The sequence below is a fragment of the Poecilia mexicana genome, unplaced genomic scaffold, assembly GCF_051168715.1.
Source record: "Poecilia mexicana isolate PSO_F unplaced genomic scaffold, ASM5116871v1 scaffold_9, whole genome shotgun sequence".
In the NCBI taxonomy this organism is placed as follows: domain Eukaryota; kingdom Metazoa; phylum Chordata; class Actinopteri; order Cyprinodontiformes; family Poeciliidae; genus Poecilia; species Poecilia mexicana.
The window spans coordinates 911,303-931,421 of NW_028263378.1; the positions used below are offsets into that span (position 1 = coordinate 911,303).

The 20,119-nt window shown below is 45.2% G+C and overlaps 1 protein-coding gene across 2 annotated transcripts; it reads left to right on the forward strand.

The window, feature by feature from the left end:
* Positions 1 to 408: 408 nt before the first annotated feature.
* On the forward strand, positions 409 to 20,114 carry LOC106906798 (actin filament-associated protein 1-like 2). 2 transcript variants are annotated; one of them, XM_014972227.2, is made up of 16 exons: positions 409 to 716; positions 9,282 to 9,416; positions 9,606 to 9,683; positions 9,754 to 9,815; positions 10,876 to 10,987; positions 11,059 to 11,288; positions 13,820 to 13,999; positions 14,124 to 14,210; positions 14,367 to 14,436; positions 15,585 to 15,811; positions 15,893 to 16,002; positions 16,093 to 16,210; positions 16,310 to 16,394; positions 17,250 to 17,416; positions 17,493 to 17,603; positions 18,157 to 20,114. In XM_014972227.2, exons 1-16 carry the CDS (start codon positions 701 to 703, stop codon positions 18,181 to 18,183), a joined length of 1,815 nt encoding a protein of 604 aa, XP_014827713.2. In that variant the 5' UTR covers positions 409 to 700; the 3' UTR covers positions 18,184 to 20,114. The 2 variants fall into 2 exon arrangements, with proteins under 2 accessions (XP_014827713.2, XP_014827714.2); XM_014972228.2 differs by having other exon boundaries at positions 410 to 716; positions 16,313 to 16,394.
* Positions 20,115 to 20,119: the final 5 nt, after the last annotated feature.

The following is a 20,119-nucleotide window of genomic DNA, read 5'->3' on the forward strand; positions in this document are numbered from 1 at the left end:
TGCTGTGGGCTCTCTGATGCAGCATTGACGCTGAGCCTTCAACATCATCTCTTCATGAGATGTTCATCCAGTTTTCACCAAGACAATGAACCACATTCCAGAGGTTAGGCTGAGGAAGAGGAAGAGGAGGAGGAGGAGGGTACAGCGACTGTCTCTGAAGGAGAAGTTAAGGACCAGAAGTTGGACCTGGTGCTGTTGGACACTTTAAGTCAAGAATGAGAGGAACAACATCTGGAAGCTTTCCTGGTTTAGAAGTGCAGCCACAGAAAGTGGCTTCTAACTTTTAACTGCTGGGAGACGGAAAGAAACCACCGCAGACTGGAAACAACTAAGACAGGGGACAGGGAACGCGTCCGAGTCTAAAGTACAGAGAGGGACGTAAACATCTCAAAGGAAGTCCAGGAGACAGGAGAGGAGGTCAAGATGGACAGATATGAAGCAAAATCAGAATCAAAGGTTGCTTGCTTTTCACTCTGACCATCACAGACGGACGATCCCCCTCCTCCGTGTGTTCAGGTCTCGGAGGGGCAGGACTAGGTTGTGAGGGGCAGGACTGGGCTGTGAGGGGCAGGACTGGGCTGTCAGACCTCGGTGTGTCCCACAAAGCCAACAGAGGGAGTCCAGGAAGGAGGAAACCTGACGTCTGTTTTTCTTCCAGCAGAGATGAGACTGAAGATGAACTGCTGCTGAGACGACAGACATGGACAAACAGAAAGGTACTGAGGTTGTTTCTATTCTATTCTATTCTATTCTATTCTATTCTATTCTATTCTATTCTATTCTATTCTATTCACTGTTTCTCTGACAGACTGAATCTAACTCCAGATAACAGAGCAGCTCAGTAAAAACAGCCATTTGTCTTCAGATATGTAGAATATTTTAAGTAGATTTTAAGGGTTTATGTAATATTTGTTTACTTTATTTGTGTTTCTGAATCAAATTAAACAAGCAATTAATAAAAAAGTCTCAAAAGTTTTAATTATTCTGTTAAATATTGATCCAAAGTTTGCTGCAGATCAGCTTTTCTTCCTCTTCCATAACAACCTGTGATCCTTAAATGATCCTTAAAAGACCCAAATCACTTGTATAATTTAGCTTAATTTAATGTTTATTGAGATATTTTATATTGTACATTGTGGTGGTTCTGATTCCTGATTGAAGTTAGGAAAATGACGTTAATTTGGCTGGAGGAGATGGAGTCATGTCACCACATCAGATTATAGAAAACCACCTAAAATTATCAACAAAAATCTGGTGGAAGACATTCTGAGAGAGACGATGAAGACAATAAAACCACTGATGAAGTAAAGGTGAATGATCTGCACCATCCTGCAGCTATAATGTAGTTTTTAGTGTTTTTAACAACTTTTCGATGTGCAACAGTAGCGATTTCTGATTAAATAAAATAATTCACAGCATCGTTTATCAAATTATCAAGAAATTTCCTCATGTGGAATATCTGCAGCTTATTGTAAACTATTAAATCTCCTTATTATCAAAGTATACAAACTGATACAATCCGTACCAAATATCCCATAAGAGTCGATATAAAAACACTGAAACTGCAAGAAGAAACGATGGAGTGAAAATTTAGTTGTCTTTATTTTTATGAAAATGTGATGCAGGTTTTTAATGTTTCAAACACTATGAAAACATGTTTTTACTACTTTAATGATAAAAATAAAAACTAAAGCAAACATAAACACAATGAAACATGAATATCTTTGTAAGAATATGATGAGGCTTGTTTGTCAGGTTGAATATATAATTTCAAAATATCAACCTGTAATCAGATGTTAAACATACTTTAAATCATTAAATCCACATTTCTATTTTTAAAAATATTTTTTATTGGTCTCATGTAATGTTATAATCTAAATGTTTTGTTTTTATGAACTGTAAGCAGAAAATCATCATAATCATGAAAACAAGTCAGTATTTGACTTTTTAATTAACTGAAATAAATGGACTTTTCAATAATATTCTAATTTATTGAATATGACCTTTTAGTCAAGGTAAATATTTTCTAATTTGTTTGTGTTAAAAATGACAGATACAATATGTTTGACTGTTAAGATTAAGTATTTTAAAAAATGTCTTCATAAACAGTTCAAGCTTTTACATGCAAAGGGTTTGAGATCAGCAGCTGATTTAATTAACTTTTTCAGGCATTTTTTGAGGATTTTTCTCCTGACAGTTAAAATAATCTATTTAAATATTTTTATTTTATTTGTCTTTTTTGAACTGAATCAGACCTGATAAATTCCTTCTTTGTTACTTTTAAAGAGTCACTTTAAAAATTTTGTAATATTTAAGCTAAAGGCCTTTAAAGTTATGTTTATCTTCATGGATTAAATTTTAAAGCCTCTGCTGCTGTTTGCACGGGATTTAAAAACAAACAGCAAAGCTGTAAACTCATTTAGCTTCCAATAAAAACAGCAGAGTGATTCTCTGAGTGAAGAACCGTTTTGTTTCTTAGCGAAATGGAAACAGCGACATGTATTTTGTGCAGCTGCAGCTGTTTGCCTATAGGGGGCACTGTTTCAGCCCGTCCTCCTGCTGCTGTGAAGTCTTTATCGCGCTGCTGGTATGTTAACAATCGGAAACACCCCTGCTTGCTCCTCCATCCTCCTCCTCCTTCCTGTTCTTCATCATCATGTCTTCCTCCTGCGGTGTCTCCGGGGACACAGCTAATAGGCCGTTTAGATCCATCAGATTTCCGGGTGTTTGTGTCTTCAAGGTATCCAAACCAACAGTTATTCCCATATTAAGAGCTAACCTAGTCCACTGAGATATCAGGAGAGCAAACGGAAACTAAATGCTGAGGAACACTGAGGAGATAAGCTGCTGGTGTCTCCTGGAAGCAGCTCAGAAACATGAATGGAGCGTTTTCTCTCCAGCAGATGAAAGAAAGTGGCTCCCTCCCTGCTGCACACATGTTTGCACTTCTCTACATCTGAGGTCCCAAAATCACACGATTTTGTCTCAACAAACATGAATCAATGTCATTCTAACACGAAAAGACAACTTCAAGCCCCTAAGTACCTCTTTGAAGGTTTGATCAGCACAAAACGTCCCCATAATTCGCCATGTCCCCATAAGGGATATAAATACACAAGTCCCCACAAACACAGCTGGACAGACACACAACATGTTTGGGGGTTTTGCAGGAATCACATCTTCTGACTAATTTCAGGGTTTGGTTCTCATGGCAGCGCTGCTGAAACTACTTTTTCTAAAAGCTGCGACCGAAGCCGATTACAGGAGCAGCTGAGGCCCGTTTCTCTCTGCTTTGATTTCAGGCTTCAGGCCACAAATAAACACAGAAACAATCAGGAAACAACTGACAAGACTGATCAGCTGGGAGCCAATCTGCTAACTGGGGAAGATGTGGCTAAAGCCAGGGAGAGCGGGCTCTGGAGGACCGGACCTGGACACATCTGGCTGAATCTGGGTCACATGCAGCTGCAGACCAGCAGCCATTGTTGAGCAGCTTAGCTGAGGCTTTTAATGGAGAACTGAGTGAGGACCTCCACTTGTTTCTGGATCCATGAACCGAAGCCAGGAAGGTTTTAACCACAGCAGCTGGTTTTAACAGAGCTGTAGGGTTTAATGGCCGGACTCTCAGTTCTACAGCCGGTCCAGGAGAAAAACTCAGCTGGTGTGAGACCAGGATCACAGATGCGGCTGATTTAGTTTGATCTTCATGCACGCATCATGGGGTAAACACATGAGAATTATATAAAGTTCTCTTTTTGTGTTCTCTGTTATTTTGTGGTGAAGTTGTTATTTTCATATGAAAATGTCAGTTTTAGGTCAGTGCAGCTTGAAGCCAGAGACAGGAAGTGATGGTGAGATCACAACATTAGCAAGTTAAATATTTAGTTTAGTTTGGAATTAATTTGTAGTAAAGCTAAATGTTAATTAGCGAGCTAAAAATTAATTAGCAAGCTAAATATCTCACTAGCAAACTAAATGTTTAATTTGTAATGAAGCTGAATATTAGTTAGCAAACTAAATATTTTGTTAGCCAGCTAAGTATTTTGTTTGTAATCAAAATATTTGGTTAGGAAGCTAAATGTTTAATTTGTACATAAGCTAAATATTAATTTGCAAGCTAAATACTTAGCTAGCAACCTCAATATTCAGTTTATAGGCTGAATATGTAGATAGAAATCTAAACATTTTGTCTGTAAGCTACGTATAGCTAGCCAACTTAAATAGTTTGGACTTAAACATTTAATTTATAAGCTAAATATTTAGCTTCCTACTTAAATATTTAGTTAGCGACTATTTAGCTTGTAGGTAAATATTTGGCTTGCTAACTAAATATTTAGTTTGAAACTGGGACGTTTATAAATGAATGAAAACCCTGTTATTTTGTCTTATGATGAGTTAAAAAACCCAAATTATTGCTGTTAATATTTCACTGTGTAACAAGCAGCACCGAGTTTTTTAATGCATCCTGTGTGTTTTTGGACGTGTCCTCCTATCCCGAGTCTTTGGACATGTCCTGCTGTCCCGTGTTTCTGGACGTGTCCAGTGTGTTTGGACGTGTCCAGTGTTTTTGAACATGTCTCGTGTTTTTAGACATGTCCCATGTTTTTGGACGTCTCCAGAGTGTTTGGACATGTCCCATGTTTCTGGATGTCTCCAGTGTGTTTGGACATCTCCAGTGTTTCTGGATGTCTCCAGTGTTTCTGGACGTCTCCAGTGTGTTTGGACGTGTCCCATGTTTCTGGATGTCTCCAGTGTGTTTGGACGTCTCCAGTGTTTTTGAACATGTCCCGTGTTTCTGGACGTCTCCAGTGTTTCTGGACGTCTCCAGTATTTTTGGACATGTCCCGTGTTTCTGGACGTCTCCAGTGTTTCTGGACGTCTCCAGTGTTTCTGGATGTCTCCAGTGTTTCTGGACGTCTCCAGTGTTTCTGGACGTCTCCAGTGTGTTTGGACGTGTCCCATGTTTCTGGATGTCTCCAGTGTGTTTGGACGTCTCCAGTGTTTTTGGACGTGTCCCATGTTTCTGGACGTCTCCAGTGTGTTTGGACGTGTCCCATGTTTCTGGATGTCTCCAGTGTGTTTGGACGTCTCCAGTGTTTTTGAACATGTCCCGTGTTTCTGGACGTCTCCAGTGTTTCTGGACGTCTCCAGTATTTTTGGACATGTCCCGTGTTTCTGGACGTCTCCAGTGTTTCTGGACGTCTCCAGTGTTTCTGGACGTCTCCAGTGTGTTTGGACGTGTCCCATGTTTCTGGATGTCTCCAGTGTGTTTGGACGTCTCCAGTGTTTTTGGACGTGTCCCATGTTTCTGGACGTCTCCAGTGTTTCTGGACGTCTCCAGTGTTTCTGGACGTCTCCAGTGTGTTTGGACGTGTCCCATGTTTCTGGACGTCTCCAGTGTTTCTGGACGTCTCCAGTGTGTTTGGACGTGTCCCATGTTTCTGGATGTCTCCAGTGTGTTTGGACGTCTCCAGTGTTTTTGGACGTGTCCCATGTTTCTGGACGTCTCCAGTGTGTTTGGACGTGTCCCATGTTTCTGGATGTCTCCAGTGTGTTTGGACGTCTCCAGTGTTTTTGAACATGTCCCGTGTTTCTGGACGTCTCCAGTGTTTCTGGACGTCTCCAGTATTTTTGGACATGTCCCGTGTTTCTGGACGTCTCCAGTGTTTCTGGACGTCTCCAGTGTTTCTGGACGTCTCCAGTGTTTCTGGACGTCTCCAGTGTGTTTGGACGTATCCCATGTTTCTGGACGTCTCCAGTGTGTTTGGACGTCTCCAGTGTTTTTGAACATGTCCCGTGTTTCTGGACGTCTCCAGTGTTTTTGAACATGTCCCGTGTTTCTGGATGTCTCCAGTGTGTTTGGACGTCTCCAGTGTTTTTGAACATGTCCCGTGTTTCTGGACGTCTCCAGTGTTTTTGAACATGTCCCATGTTTCTGGATGTCTCCAGTGTGTTTGGACGTCTCCAGTGTTTTTGAACATGTCCCGTGTTTCTGGACGTCTCCAGTGTTTCTGGACGTCTCCAGTGTTTTTGAACATGTCCCGTGTTTCTGGACGTCTCCAGTATTTTTGGACATGTCCTGTGTTTCTGGACGTCTCCAGTGTTTCTGGACGTCTCCAGTGTTTCTGGACGTCTCCAGTGTTTCTGGACGTGTCCCATGTTTCTGGATGTCTCCAGTGTTTTTGAACATGTCCCGTGTTTCTGGATGTCTCCAGTGTTTCTGGACGTCTCCAGTGTTTTTGAACATGTCCCGTGTTTCTGGACGTCTCCAGTGTTTCTGGACATCTCCAGTGTTTTTGAACATGTCCCATGTTTCTGGATGTCTCCAGTGTGTTTGGACGTGTCCAGCCGTCCTCGTGTCTCGTGTTGTTGCTGCAGAGCTGTGGGTGTGAGAGGTATGTGCAGCTCGGTGTTTAAAGCAGCAGCGGCCTGATAAGCAGCGCTGTGAAACGGCAGAGGAGTTAATCAACATTTAACCTCCGTCTCCCACGCCGCCGCCTGAATGGACGCAGTCTGTCCCCATGAATGGACTCCAGGACAGGCCTCCATTGTTCAGGACGGCTCTGTCTGCATGTCCGCCTCACAAGCGGCTCTGAGATCGGCCCTTTGAGACTCATTTGCCTCAATGAAGCTCACTTAAAACCAGAAAGTAAAGGTTGTACCAGAACCAGAACCGGAACCAGAACCGGACCTTCTTGAGGCCACAGCTGGTCTCCACCTCTAAACCAGCTGAATACAGACATGGGACTGATGCAGGCTGGGGGTGCAGGCATCACATGAATACAGAGTTTATTTTTTATGTGACAGTGAAATGAAATATTAACATTTACTCCAAAGAAAATCTGAAAAGTGTGGAGTGCATCTGTGTTCACCTTTGAAACATTCAGTTTTGTTGTCTGATCATATTTACTGTCTCTCCTAAATAACTTATGGAAAACTGTAAACAGGACTTCTTCTGGATTCTTCTTGTCAGTCTAATGAATACTGCCGCTGCTGGCTGCAGGTGGTACTGCAGATGTCCAAACTGATGGACAGTTTAGGTTGTTTGTTTCTCCCTGGAAAATAATTCATGAACCTTATTTGCATCACAGCAAATGTTATTCTCATGATTTCCCCCCAAAAGGCCACAAATTCCTCAGATTCCTATGAAAGGCAGGAAGGGAAGGAGGATGAGACGGAGGCTCATTTCGCTCAGCAGACACTAAAACTGCTTTAATCTCATTTATTCTGAGATTAAACCGCTTACAAGATCATTTGTTTGTGATGCTCAAAGCCAGAAACGGATAAAATCACATTAAAGAATCACATTTTGTCAAACTGAGTCTCTCCTGCAACAGACATGAACCCGAAAAAATAAGATTTCAGCAACAATGAAAACATAAAACATTAATTTGATGTTAATCAGAATAAATTCAACTGATGAATCCAGACTCCATGTAACTTGTTTCTGATAATTATATGTCAAAAATACATTTATGTTCTGAATCAATAATTATTATGGCTTCTAAACATTTCTAAGCTCTGAAACTTTAATCTTTCATCTTTTATTACATCTGACATGTTTTTCAAAAACTTTAGTTTTATCTGACAGATTATCTTATGGCGCAAAGTGTCACTGTGTTGATAGCCATTAAAATCATTAAGTTTTTTGTAAAGCATATTTCAGCAGTTCAAAGGACAAAAAAACAAAAACATGAGATTACAGCGGTAAAAATAAAAAGAAGGAATCAACAGTTTCAATACAAATACATTTAATTTCAGTTTATTTCCAGTTATTATTGAGGCCCTAAAGCGACTTTTGCGAGAATTTCTTCCAGTTTGTCTCTGATTTGAATTTTAATAATCAGTTCATTGATTATTTATCTGGTTCTGAAACTTTATCAACTGAGCAGCACAAACACCAGGCGCTGGAGCAGAAGGTTAACCATTAGCAGCACCGAGTGTTTGCTCTGATCCGCTACATGATGGGAGAAACTTTCCTGCTTTTTATCCCGTTTTCCACGCCGAGCGTCAAACCAGCGGAAAACAAGCCGAGGTGTTTTAATCCGTCCACAGAGAGAAAAACGCTTCATTCGTCTGATTCCTTACATCTGTGATTATTAATAACCGTTATTGATTCCCGCTGATGTTTACAGTCAGATCTGCTCATGAAGCTGAATCTGGTTGATGATGCAAAGCTGCTGGAATGATGGAAACAGTTAAACATTAAGGAAGGAGAGCAAACAGACAGAGAGTCTGTTTCAGAGGAAACACAGATAAGGACCAAACATGAGTCACCGCAACTCAGGCAACCGTTGCCTCTCTGTCGCTCTCAGGCAACCGTTGCCTCTCTGTCCCTCTCAGGCAACCGTTGCCTCTCTGTCGCTCTCAGGCAACCGTTGCCTCTCTGTCGCTCTCAGGCAACCGTTGCCTCTCTGTCCCTCTCAGGCAACCGTTGCCTCTCTGTCCCTCTCAGGCAACCGTTGCCTTTCTGTCCCTCTCAGGCAACCGTTGCCTCTCTGTCCCTCTCAGGCAACCGTTGCCTCTCTGTCCCTCTCAGGCAACCGTTGCCTCTCTGTCCCTCTCAGGCAACCGTTGCCTCTCTGTCCCTCTCAGGCAACCGTTGCCTCTCTGTCGCTCTCAGGCAACCGTTGCCTCTCTGTCGCTCTCAGGCAACCGTTGCCTCAGTTGTAAACTGGAGAGATGGAGAGGCAAAGTCGGAAAAGCTGGATGTCTGAACTTCTCTCAGTGGCTCCAAACATGGCGGCAACGAGGGAGACGGACTGGAGACTGACTCGTTCAGTTACTGACTCGTTCAGTCACTGACTCGTTCAGCTGGCTGATGAATGACTCGTTCAGTTACTGACTCGTTCAGCTGGCTGATGAATGACTCGTTCAGTTACTGACTCGTTCAGTCACTGACTCGTTCAGTCACTGACTCGTTCAGTTACTGACTCGTTCAGTTACTGACTCGTTCAGCTGGCTGATGAATGACTCGTTCAGTTACTGACTCGTTCAGTCACTGACTCGTTCAGTCACTGACTCGTTCAGTTACTGACTCGTTCAGTTACTGACTCGTTCAGTCACTGACTCGTTCAGTCACTGACTCGTTCAGTTACTGACTCGTTCAGTTACTGACTCGTTCAGCTGGCTGATGAATGACTCGTTCAGTTACTGACTCGTTCAGTCACTGACTCGTTCAGTTACTGACTCGTTCATTACCTGGCTTGTTCACTAACTGTTGAGTGACTGACTCGTTCGTTAACTCGCCCACTGCTCCTCTCTCTCCCTGCTGTGCTCAGTTCTGGCGAAGCTGATCTGGGATCTGCAGACGTTCCTGTCGGTTCTCGACTCGGAGAACCTGAGCTACATCGCTCAGGCGCAGAAGAAGTCGATCTCAGAGCTGCTGTCCAAACTGCAGACGCCCGACGCTCCAGGTAGCGACCTGCTGATCACTTCCTGGTTCACCTGGTTCCACTTCCTGTTTGGTCCAAACAAACGGCGCAGACGGAGAGAAACAGGCTGCAGATGAAACACGTTCACAGATTCATCTGAGCTTCTAGGACATATTAATGTGATGGAAACATTCAGCTTCTTAATGTGTGAATGGTTTCCTGTGTCTGCAGTGGAAGATGCTGAGTACATGGTGATGAGCTGTCCCTCATCGTCGCTAGGCAACGAGCTGGATGACTCACCTGGGACAGGTACGCCGCGGCGCCGCCTTCCTTCTCCCACCTCAGATCCGACGTTTGCTCCATGTTTGGTTGTTTCCAGATGCAGTTTGGTCGTCTCAGCTGATCTCACATCAGGACCCGTCGGACTGGATGAAGAGCGGGGTGAGCAAACGTCACTGGGCAAACTGGGCAAACTGGTTTCTCCTCCAGGGTTGTCAAATAAAAACAGATTTAAAGGAAAAGAATCCAAAGAAAAAATGAAAAGTCTCCAGAAATCCTGCAGTGGCGGTTTAGAGAACCTCGACAAAACCTCCTGTTTCCCATCATACAGTTACCATGGCAACACAGGAGCATCATTAATCAGCGGTTAGGAAAAGGGTCATCATCCCATCACGGCAGGTCAGACTCTAACCAAACCTCCTCGCTCCCCGACCTCAGAGAGGAGCTCAAAGGAAAACTGGGCGGAGGGAAGAAAGTTTGTTTTTAGATGGGATCCAGCGCCTGTGATGTGGGTCAGTAATGACAGAGCGGGGCCTCCGGGGGTTTGGGAGGAGACGGCGGGGTGAGCGGGTGTGTGTGAGGGAGGCACAGGAAGCGCTCTGTTTACACGGGAGGCCGCCGCGCCGCACTCCCATTGGCTGACGGACCTGCAGGGGGAGGAAGCGGCCGCTGATGGCGGCAGATTAGCATCTGGTCTACGTGATGGACAGAAAACACACACACACACACGATAAGATCAAAATCCCAGCACAGCGTTCACAGAGCTCACAAAAGTATTCACACCCAGTAACTTTCCTTTTATCTGGTGGAGCTCAAAGTAACTATAAAAACAGTTTAATTCTGACATCATAATTTACATGTTTTATAAAGTCCTTAAATATTACATTTAGGTTCATGTCGTATCCTTTAATGTTTATTTTGTTGCTGAATGTTTCTTGTTTTAATTAAAAACATGATGAGAGGAAACGGAACAGTCCACTTCAAAATAAGAGCCTGAATAGAAACTATTTGAATAATTTTTATGAATTGGCGATGAAACTTCAGCACAGATGTTGAACTTTATTCAGCTGGAAGTTTACTTATAGCAAAGTAAATTAGCGCTCTCCATGTGGAAGCTAAGTGCGCTAAATGTTAGCAAGATGAGCAAAGCGCTGTAAGAAGAATTAGCTCCGCTATCAGCAGATTAGCGACATGTGCTCAGCATATGAATGACTCTTTGCAGGGCCCCACCGTCCCTCCTCATCCTCCAGGCGGGCTTGGCGGTGACGATGAAGAGGACACGTACGAGGAAGCAGAACCTTACGTAGCGTCTGAAACCACCGCGTCCAACACAGGTACCGCAGACACAGCAGAGGAACCTCAGCGGGTCTAAAGCCACTGAACAGGAACCTTTTCCTTCCTCCAGAGAGGGCGGAGTCAGAGAGCAGTCACTACGAGTCGTACGGTGAGGAAGAGGATGATGAGGATGAAGGAGGCGGCCTTGTGAAGGACAGAGCTCACTACATCCAGTGGAGCAGCTCCCAGATCAGCCTGCGGCCCACGCCGGAGTCCCGGCTCTGCGGGTACCTGTGGAGGAGGAAGTGGCTCGGACAGTGGAGCAAGCAGCTCTTCATCATCAAGAACGACATGCTGCTGGTGAGGAAGAGGAGGAAACGCACACCCTGCAGCTGCAGAGCCTGTAATCTCCACTAGAGGCCGCTGCGGAGACCCAAAGTGTTCAATCCAGACACGTTGAACACTTTGGTTCTGGTTTGGTTATTCTGCTTTGTCCCTCATGGCGTGATGTGGCGTTATTGATGCTGCGTCACCTGATCAGGTTGAGGCGCCTTGGTGGACATCTTTAGTGAGGGACAGAAGTCCTGAACGGAGCGACTGCGATTGTTGTCCCTTACTGCCAGTATAACCATGACTACTACTGGTTCAAGATGAGATGATTTATCTGAGGAAGGATGAGAACCAAGAACAGGAAGATGGATGGATGGATTGATGATGGATGGATGATGGATGGATGGATGATGGATGGATGATGGATGGATGGATGATGGATGGATGATGGATGGATGATGGATGGATGATGGATGGATGGCGGATGGATGGATGATGGATGGATGATGGATGGATGGATGATGGATGGATGATGGATGGATGGATGATGGATGGATGGATGGATGGATGATGGATGGATGGATGGATGGATGGATGGATGATGGATGGATGATGGATGGATGGATGGATGGATGGATGATGGATGGATGGATGATGGATGGATGATGGATGGATGGATGATGGATGGATGATGGATGGATGGATGATGGATGGATGGATGGATGGATGATGGATGGATGGATGGATGGATGGATGGATGGATGATGGATGGATGATGGATGGATGGATGGATGGATGGATGGATGATGGATGGATGGATGATGGATGGATGATGGATGGATGGATGATGGATGGATGATGGATGGATGGATGATGGACAGATGGATGGATGGATGGATGATGGATGGATGAATGGATGGATGGATGGATGGATGGATGGATAGATGATGGATGGACGGATGGATGGATGGATGGATGGATGGATGGATGGTGGATGGATGGATGGATGGACGGATGGATGGATGGATGGATGGATGGATGGATGGATGGATGGTGGATGGATTGATGGATGGATGATGGATGGATGGATGATGGATGGATGATGGATGGATGATGGATGGATGATGGATGGATGATGGATGGATGGATGATGGATGGATGGATGGATGGATGATGGATGGATGGATAGATGATGGATGGATGGATGGATGATGGATGGATGGATGGATGGATGATGGATGGATGATGGATGGATGGATGGATGGATGGATGGATGGATGGATGGATGGATGGATGGATGATGGATGGATGGATAGATGATGGATGGATGGATGGATGATGGATGGATGGATGGATGGATGGATGGATGGATGGATGATGGATGGATGGATGGATGGATGGATGATGGACGGATGGATGGTGGATGGATGGATGGATGGATGGATGGATGGATGATGGATGGATGGATGGATAGATGATGGATGGATGGATGGATGGATGGATGATGGATGGATGGATGATGGATGGATGGATGGATGGATGGATGATGGATGGATGGATGGATGGATGGATGATGGACGGATGGATGGTGGATGGATGGATGGATGGATGGATGGATGGATGATGGACGGATGGATGGATGGATGGATGATGGACGGATGGATGGTGGACGGATGGATGGATGGATGGATGATGGACGGATGGATGGTGGATGGATGGATGGATGGATGATGGATGGATGGATGGATGGATGATGGACGGATGGATGGTGGATGGATGGATGGATGGATGGATGGATGGATGGTGGATGGATGGATGGATGGATGGATGGATGGATGGATGGATGGATGGATGGATGGTGGATGGATGGATGATGGATGGATGGATAGATGATGGATGGATGGATGGATGGACGGATGATGGATGGATGGATGGATGATGGATGGATGGATGGATGGATGGATGATGGATGGATGGATGGATGGATGATGGACGGATGGATGGTGGATGGATGGATGGATGGATGGATGATGGACGGATGGATGGATGGATGGATGATGGACGGATGGATGGTGGATGGATGGATGGATGGATGGATGATGGACGGATGGATGGTGGATGGATGGATGGATGGATGGATGATGGATGGATGGATGGATGGATGATGGACGGATGGATGGTGGATGGATGGATGGATGGATGGATGGATGGATGGATAGATGATGGATGGATGGATGGATGATGGATGGATGGATGGATGGATGGATGGATGGATGGATGGATGGATAGATGATGGATGGATGGATGGATGGATGGATAGATGATGGATGGATGGATGGACGGACGGATGGATGGATGGATGATGGATGGATGGATGGATGATGGATGGATGATGGATGGATGGATGATGGATGGATGGATGATGGATGGATGATGGATGGATGGATGGATGGATGATGGATGGATGGATGGATGGACGGATGGATGGATGGATGGATGGATGGATGGTGGATGGATGGATGGACAGACGAACAGCCACTTTGTAACTCTGTCTCCACCAGTGCTATAAATTTGCCCGGGACCTGCTGCCCCAGCTGGAGTTGAACCTTCACGGCTGTCAGATTGTCTACAAGTCGAAGAGCAGCGCTAAGATCCAGCACCAGCTCAAACTGGTCCCAGTGGGCTCTGAGTCTCTGGTTCTGGGCTACAGCAGCTTCCAGCAGGCGGACGAGTGGAGGAAGGTGAGCAGTTCACCAAGCACCTTTCAACCTGAACCAACCTCTATGAACCCTGGGCTGCTGACAGCAACATTCATGGACGAGCTGTTCCTGATGTGAAGTCATTCTCTGTGTTTCCTGTGTGAAGGTGATCGAGGAGGTGAGCGCTGGAGGGGAAGTGGAGTCTCAGAGCTTCTCCTCTCTGAGTAAATCTGATCTGCGACTGTCCTGCAGGGTAAGAAACACACCAAGGTTCTCCTGGCCCAGTGAAGAACATCCAGATGGGGAGCTTTTAAACTCTAAAAACCAGGAAAAACCTTAAGAAAACATCTTTACTAATAGGAAACAAACATGTGAACTCTAAGTGAAAATGTTTTTGTTGTGTCTTCAGTCCAGTACAGTTCTTACCGACTCTGATGAGGAGAAACCTTCAGCTTACTGCAGCCTCAACAGAGACAAAGGTACTGAAACTTTACATCTGTGTTGAGAAAAACAGAACTGTTGAACTTTCTGAAGCAAATCTGGCAAACCTGGATACTTAGCCGGTTCTAATAAATTAGTCTTGGTTGAAGTCTTCACCATCAGGGTTGTCAACATCCTGCACTAACAATACAATCCATCAGAACATTCATCATCAGTTACTACACACTCAGACTCTGTGTGGTTTACATCCCGGACAGGCCCCCAATTTACAGCTGGTTGATTGGGGGGATTTATGTTAAGGTGATGATGGACTTTAAATTATTCAAAACTGACTGTAGACAGTTCAGAAACAGTCAACTGTTTACATGGATAATTTAGGGATAAATCTTTTTAATTGAACAATTCAGAAAAATTTAGTGGAAGCCGTGACCAAGATCCATATTCAAGCTGTGAGAACAAGCGAGATGCCAAGTCAGTGATCCAGAAACCCAGGATGTAGGGTTGGGAATCAGAACTTTCTGCAGACTGTCCAAGAGAGGGAGGGTGATCGCAACCGAAGGGTTGAAGTACCAGGCCAGCAAGGGCCATGTACCTACAGAAAGAAAGGCAGCTGAATGGCAACAACAATGTTGAACCCATTTACACTGACATCATGTAATAACCTGGAGGAGACAGAAGCTGACACCAAAACTCCTAGACGACAAATGAGTGTCAAAGCAGCTATGTAGGATGACACAGCAACGATCCTGGAGTTTATCAGGGTGATCACTCCTAAATGCTGGGTTTTACCAAATCAGAACCAAACATTCAGCCTGTGGGAAGAAGCTCCTGAAACAGTCCAACTCAAGATGGCTGAGTGTGAGGTAAGCAAAGTGTTCATGGAGCATCACAACCAAGGAGCAGGTGGATCTGTGTTAATATGAGATGAAGGCCCTACAGGGAGACACCACAAGAGATCATTCCTGATTGGGACTGATCAGGAAATGATCCAGACTGATGGACAGGTGGTGACTTACTGCCTGGATCACAGTGGAGCAGCAGTGGTAGGCGTAGAAGAAAGACCACCAGAAACACCAGGATAGGAACAGAGAAGCTGATATTGGCCCCAAACTGGAGGAGTGGGCTGCAGCCTGTATGGGTTTGCAGTAAATGCCGGTCGGTGACGTTTAGTACTGTGGACCTGCAGGGTTCCTGAACGTCCTGATGAACTGCCAGTGGCAGAGTTTACAGTGTCAGGTGGAGGACGGCGTCCTCAACATGTTCGGAGAGGAGATGGAGAAAGACGAGGAGGAAGAGGTGAAGCGGTCGCCTCAGTACACGGTCCAGCTCCGAGGCTGTGAGGTCAGAGACGACCCAGACCGCTGCTACAGGATCTCACTGAGCATGCTCGGCGACCAGGTGGCCGTGCTGGAGGTGAGCTGGCAGATCGGAGCTCCGGAGTCTCAGGTTAGTTCCCCATCATCAAGTCTTTCTGTCTAACCTTCATCACTTCAGGTGAGCTCGTTGGAGGAAAAAGAAAAATGGCTGAAGCTGCTGCAGGACGGAGCTGCCAGTAGTGGTTACCATGACAACAAGACTCAGGAGAACACAGGTGGTGCCCTCAGGTGGGACAAACTTTTTAAAACCAGCAAATCCCTTCATGACATCACTCTTGTTCTGTTCTCTGAGTTTAAATCTTGCTCTTCTTTCCTCAGCGGGCTGCAAACGCGCCGGTTCCCAACGTCCAACGCCTACATGGACGACCCATTCTGCCTTACCAGAACCACCAGCAGCCAGCCCCTCTACTCCAACTCCGCTCCACAGAAAGCCCTGGTACAAGCCGGAAATTCATTCTTCTGACGATCCTCCCTGCAGTCGATGGGGAAGATGTGCTTTCTGTGTCGAGGCTGCTGATCCCTGTTTGTCTTTCAGCAGCACGGCTCTCAGGATTCAGCTCACCGTAACTCGGTGTCGTCCAGAGAATCGGTGACCTACAGCAACACGGTGCTGAGCAGCAGTGAGTCAGACCTGGACCAAACCTTCAGGATGAATAATCTGATCAGTGGTCTCAGACTGAACTCCTCGAGGGCCAGAGTTCTGCAACTCCCAGACGTGTCTCTTGTCCCACCGGCTGAATTAAATGATGAAACTGCCCTGCTAGCATGCAGTCTGCTCCGCTACTGAGCCAGGAGAAGACAGCTCAGGGTGCATCATCAGTCCCCTTTAATCCAACTCCAGTCCATCTGCCTAGTCAAAGTCCGGTCCAGTTGGAGAGGTGTGAAAACTAATCGACCTCTGACCTCTGGTCCTCCATACCTCAGACTGAGGTATGGACATACCTTAGTCTGAACCAGAGTTCACATTCAAGCTGAACTCTGGTTCAGCTTGAATGTGAAAGCCAAGCGGACCAGAGGCCATTACAAAAGCAGGAAGTGAACTACAGAGCAGGGCATTCTGGGTAAATACAATCAAAGCTAACATGCTAGCCAACGCTAGCAGCAGAAATGGCTCCTGGTCTGTAGCCAAAGACTAAAGAGAAATCCTCCAACACCAGAATCTGACGCCTCCATCTTGTTTCCATCTGGTGAAGAAGGAAGTTGCTCTCAGTGTCTTCAGAGGTTTCTGTGTCGTTTCCTTCAGTGGTTGTTGGTGCAGCGCCCCCACAGGCCAGGAGGGGAACAGGTTGGTTTGACCCAGATAACCACAGCAGCCGGAGGTGGAGCAGGTGATGGAGTTCTGGTTCCAGTAGAACCGGACCATCAGGAGGGAAAACATGCTGAAAGTTTCAGGATATCCTGAGGACTGCAGTTTGAGACCTCTGACCCCTGACCTTGAGGTTTGCTCATAGAGTAAAGTGAAATGTGTTTTTCAGGCCGGATGGCGCCGGCGATGCAGCGCGACGTCCAGAAGCTGAAGCTGGTCGACCCGCCGGCGGTGCAGCTGAGAACCGGCTCCGAAACCAACCTGGCATCTGCTGTGAAGCGAAACAAGCGCACCTCCTTCAGGCAGTCTCTGGCCATCTGCACTGAGCGCGCTCAGGTGAGCTGCACCTGCTGAGGTCCTGCTGGTTTCCTCCTGTGACCTCTGACCTCTGACCTGGTCTGCTCCGGTCCAGGCGGGCTTCCTGAACCCTCTGCTGCGGCGGACGGCCTCGGCCAAGAACTCGCTGAGACGAGCTCCGTCTGCGCTCTTCATCGAACACGGGAAGGTTTTCCAGAGGAAGAAGGTGGGACGGATCAGACATGTTAACCTGCCGCCATGTTTCATTTCTGAAAAACCTTTTGAATCCTGCTGCAAAGACCATTAGAGGAAAGGTTTTAACTTCAGTTAAATCTACCTTATGGGACTCTAACATTTTTAATTGGCTTCATTTCAGGCCCTTTAATTAACTAATGTCAATGGAATCAAAAACATATTTGCCTTTTTGCTCCTGATTTACTGAATAAATCCACATGAACATCAAACATGTTTCTAGTTTTAATCTTCAGGCTCTTCAAGCCTCAGATTGGAGCAAAGTTCATCTATCCAGAGTTTCTCTGATCATTCATGGAGCTTCTTTAGAAATGTGGATGCTTCCATTAGCATTAGCTGCTACATGTTAGCACTGAGATGATGCTGATATGCTAACTCCTTAAACATTAAAACTCCTTAACTCGTTAAAACATTCAAAGTGTTTGATAATCCAGAAACGGTTTTACGTTGGTGAATAGAAACACGTTTCCATGAATAACTCAACAAGAGGAGATGATTCTAACTGGTGGTTTTATTTTTCTCTACAGGAATGGGAGACCAAAGCTGCTGCCTGACGTTTTCCTCCTCATCAGCATCCATCAGGCCAGCAGGCGGCGCAGGAGCGCTCTGCTCTGATTGGCTGTTTGGACTCTACTCATTCAAACTGGTTAAAGGTGACCAACTGGACCAACTGGACCAACTGGACCAACTGGGCCAACCGCACCAACTGGGCCAACCGGACCAACTGGGCCAACTGGGCCAGACCAACTGGACCAACTGGGCCAACTGGGCCAACTGGGCCAACTGGACCAACTGGACCAACTGGACCAACTGGCTCAGTGTTTTTTATAATCAAGAACAAAATATTTTTCTATGATTCATTTCTTCTGGCTCCAGTTAAGCTACTATTTGTCTGAACTGTTGGTCCTGGATCCAATCTGCTCCTGCAACACGCGGTCCAGCGCCTGGCCCTTTAAGGCTGCCGTCCGCCTGCTTCTGATTGGCTGTTAAGAGGTGGGAACATACGACCATAGGACATGCCAAAGTTGGAAAAGCTGCCTGATTAGAGATTAACTGAGGTCAGTTTACTATTTAACTAAAGCAGGGCAATGCCCACGGCCTCAATCTACCAGGGGCCAGGGGTGCCAGGGGCCCAGTGTGCCAGGGGCCAGGGGTGCCAGGGGCCCAGGATGCCAGGGTGCCAGGACAAACAAATTTAATCACCATATAATCATATAATAGTTAGACAGGACCTAACTATTTATTTGGAAGTAAAGAAAGAGCATTGGAGCATCATGTTATTATTAGTGATTTACCAAAGTTTATTTTAAAATAATTGAAATCACTGATGAACTGAAGATCAACAGTGACAGTTTTATCTCCATATATATTTTATATAAATACACAATTATACTTTCTATGGTAAAGTAGGATAAAAACTTCAGCCATGATAACTTTTAAGTAAAATATAATAATAATAAAAAACTAAACCACCTGCAGTCATGGACTGGATGAACGAACTCAGTGTGTTTTTGGGGCCTTTTTCGCCCTGGGCCCCAGAATCACTAGATCTGCCCCTGGAAACCATTATGTGGAACAACGACTTTAGAAATGTGTCAGGAAATGGCCAAAATACAGAACATAGAAAGGAAAATAGATAAATTTAGTTGAAAAACTACAGAATCTCTGAGCAACAAAAAAAAACTGGAATGTCTTTTAAGTTTTGTTTTTCACTTAACGAGTTTTCTAACAGAAGAAACCATCGAATAACCAGATAATTCATTTATGTAGGACTAATATGATGTTTTAATTAAGAGCAGAAAAACTAAAAATGCCTTTTAAACTTTGTTAGTTTATAAGATTCTTCCAGGACCAGAACCGACGACCCGGTTCTGGATCTTCATAAACATTGAAGCAGCTGGTTGGAGCTTTTTCTCAGGTTCTGTGATGAGTTCAGGTGTTGCAGGAAAACCAGAACAGAAACTCAAACCATTTATCGAATCTTTTCTGAACATTTTCATGATACAAAGTTTGCAGAAAACTTGTTTTTATGAAGTGTTTAACATAAATGAGTAAAAGCAGCTCAGCGTCCAGGAGGACCGTCATCTGGTTGCCATGGAAACCCGCTTCCGGGATGGAAACAGTTTGGGTCACAGTGGCTTCGCCGCTGCAGTTGCCGCTGATGGCCACAGGGGGCGCCAGACTCCAGACTTTAATGTAAAAGCAGCAGCTGCTGTTTTGTTTTCATGTTTTATTTTCATTTCTCAGGCAGAATCGCTGATCTGATCACAGCAGGAGCTCAGATACAATCTTCTGTCTCTGTTCTTTAATAAATATTGTAACTATTTCATCATGTACTGATCAGCACAATGTAATAACTGATGATTTCTATTTACCAGGAAGAAATCCTTTCATCTTTTATATTTACTGTTCTTTATACTCAGGAGAAAGTTTCTGTTTGAGCAAACACTGATCTGTAAAGATTAAAATCTGATTCGTCTGTGGAGTTTT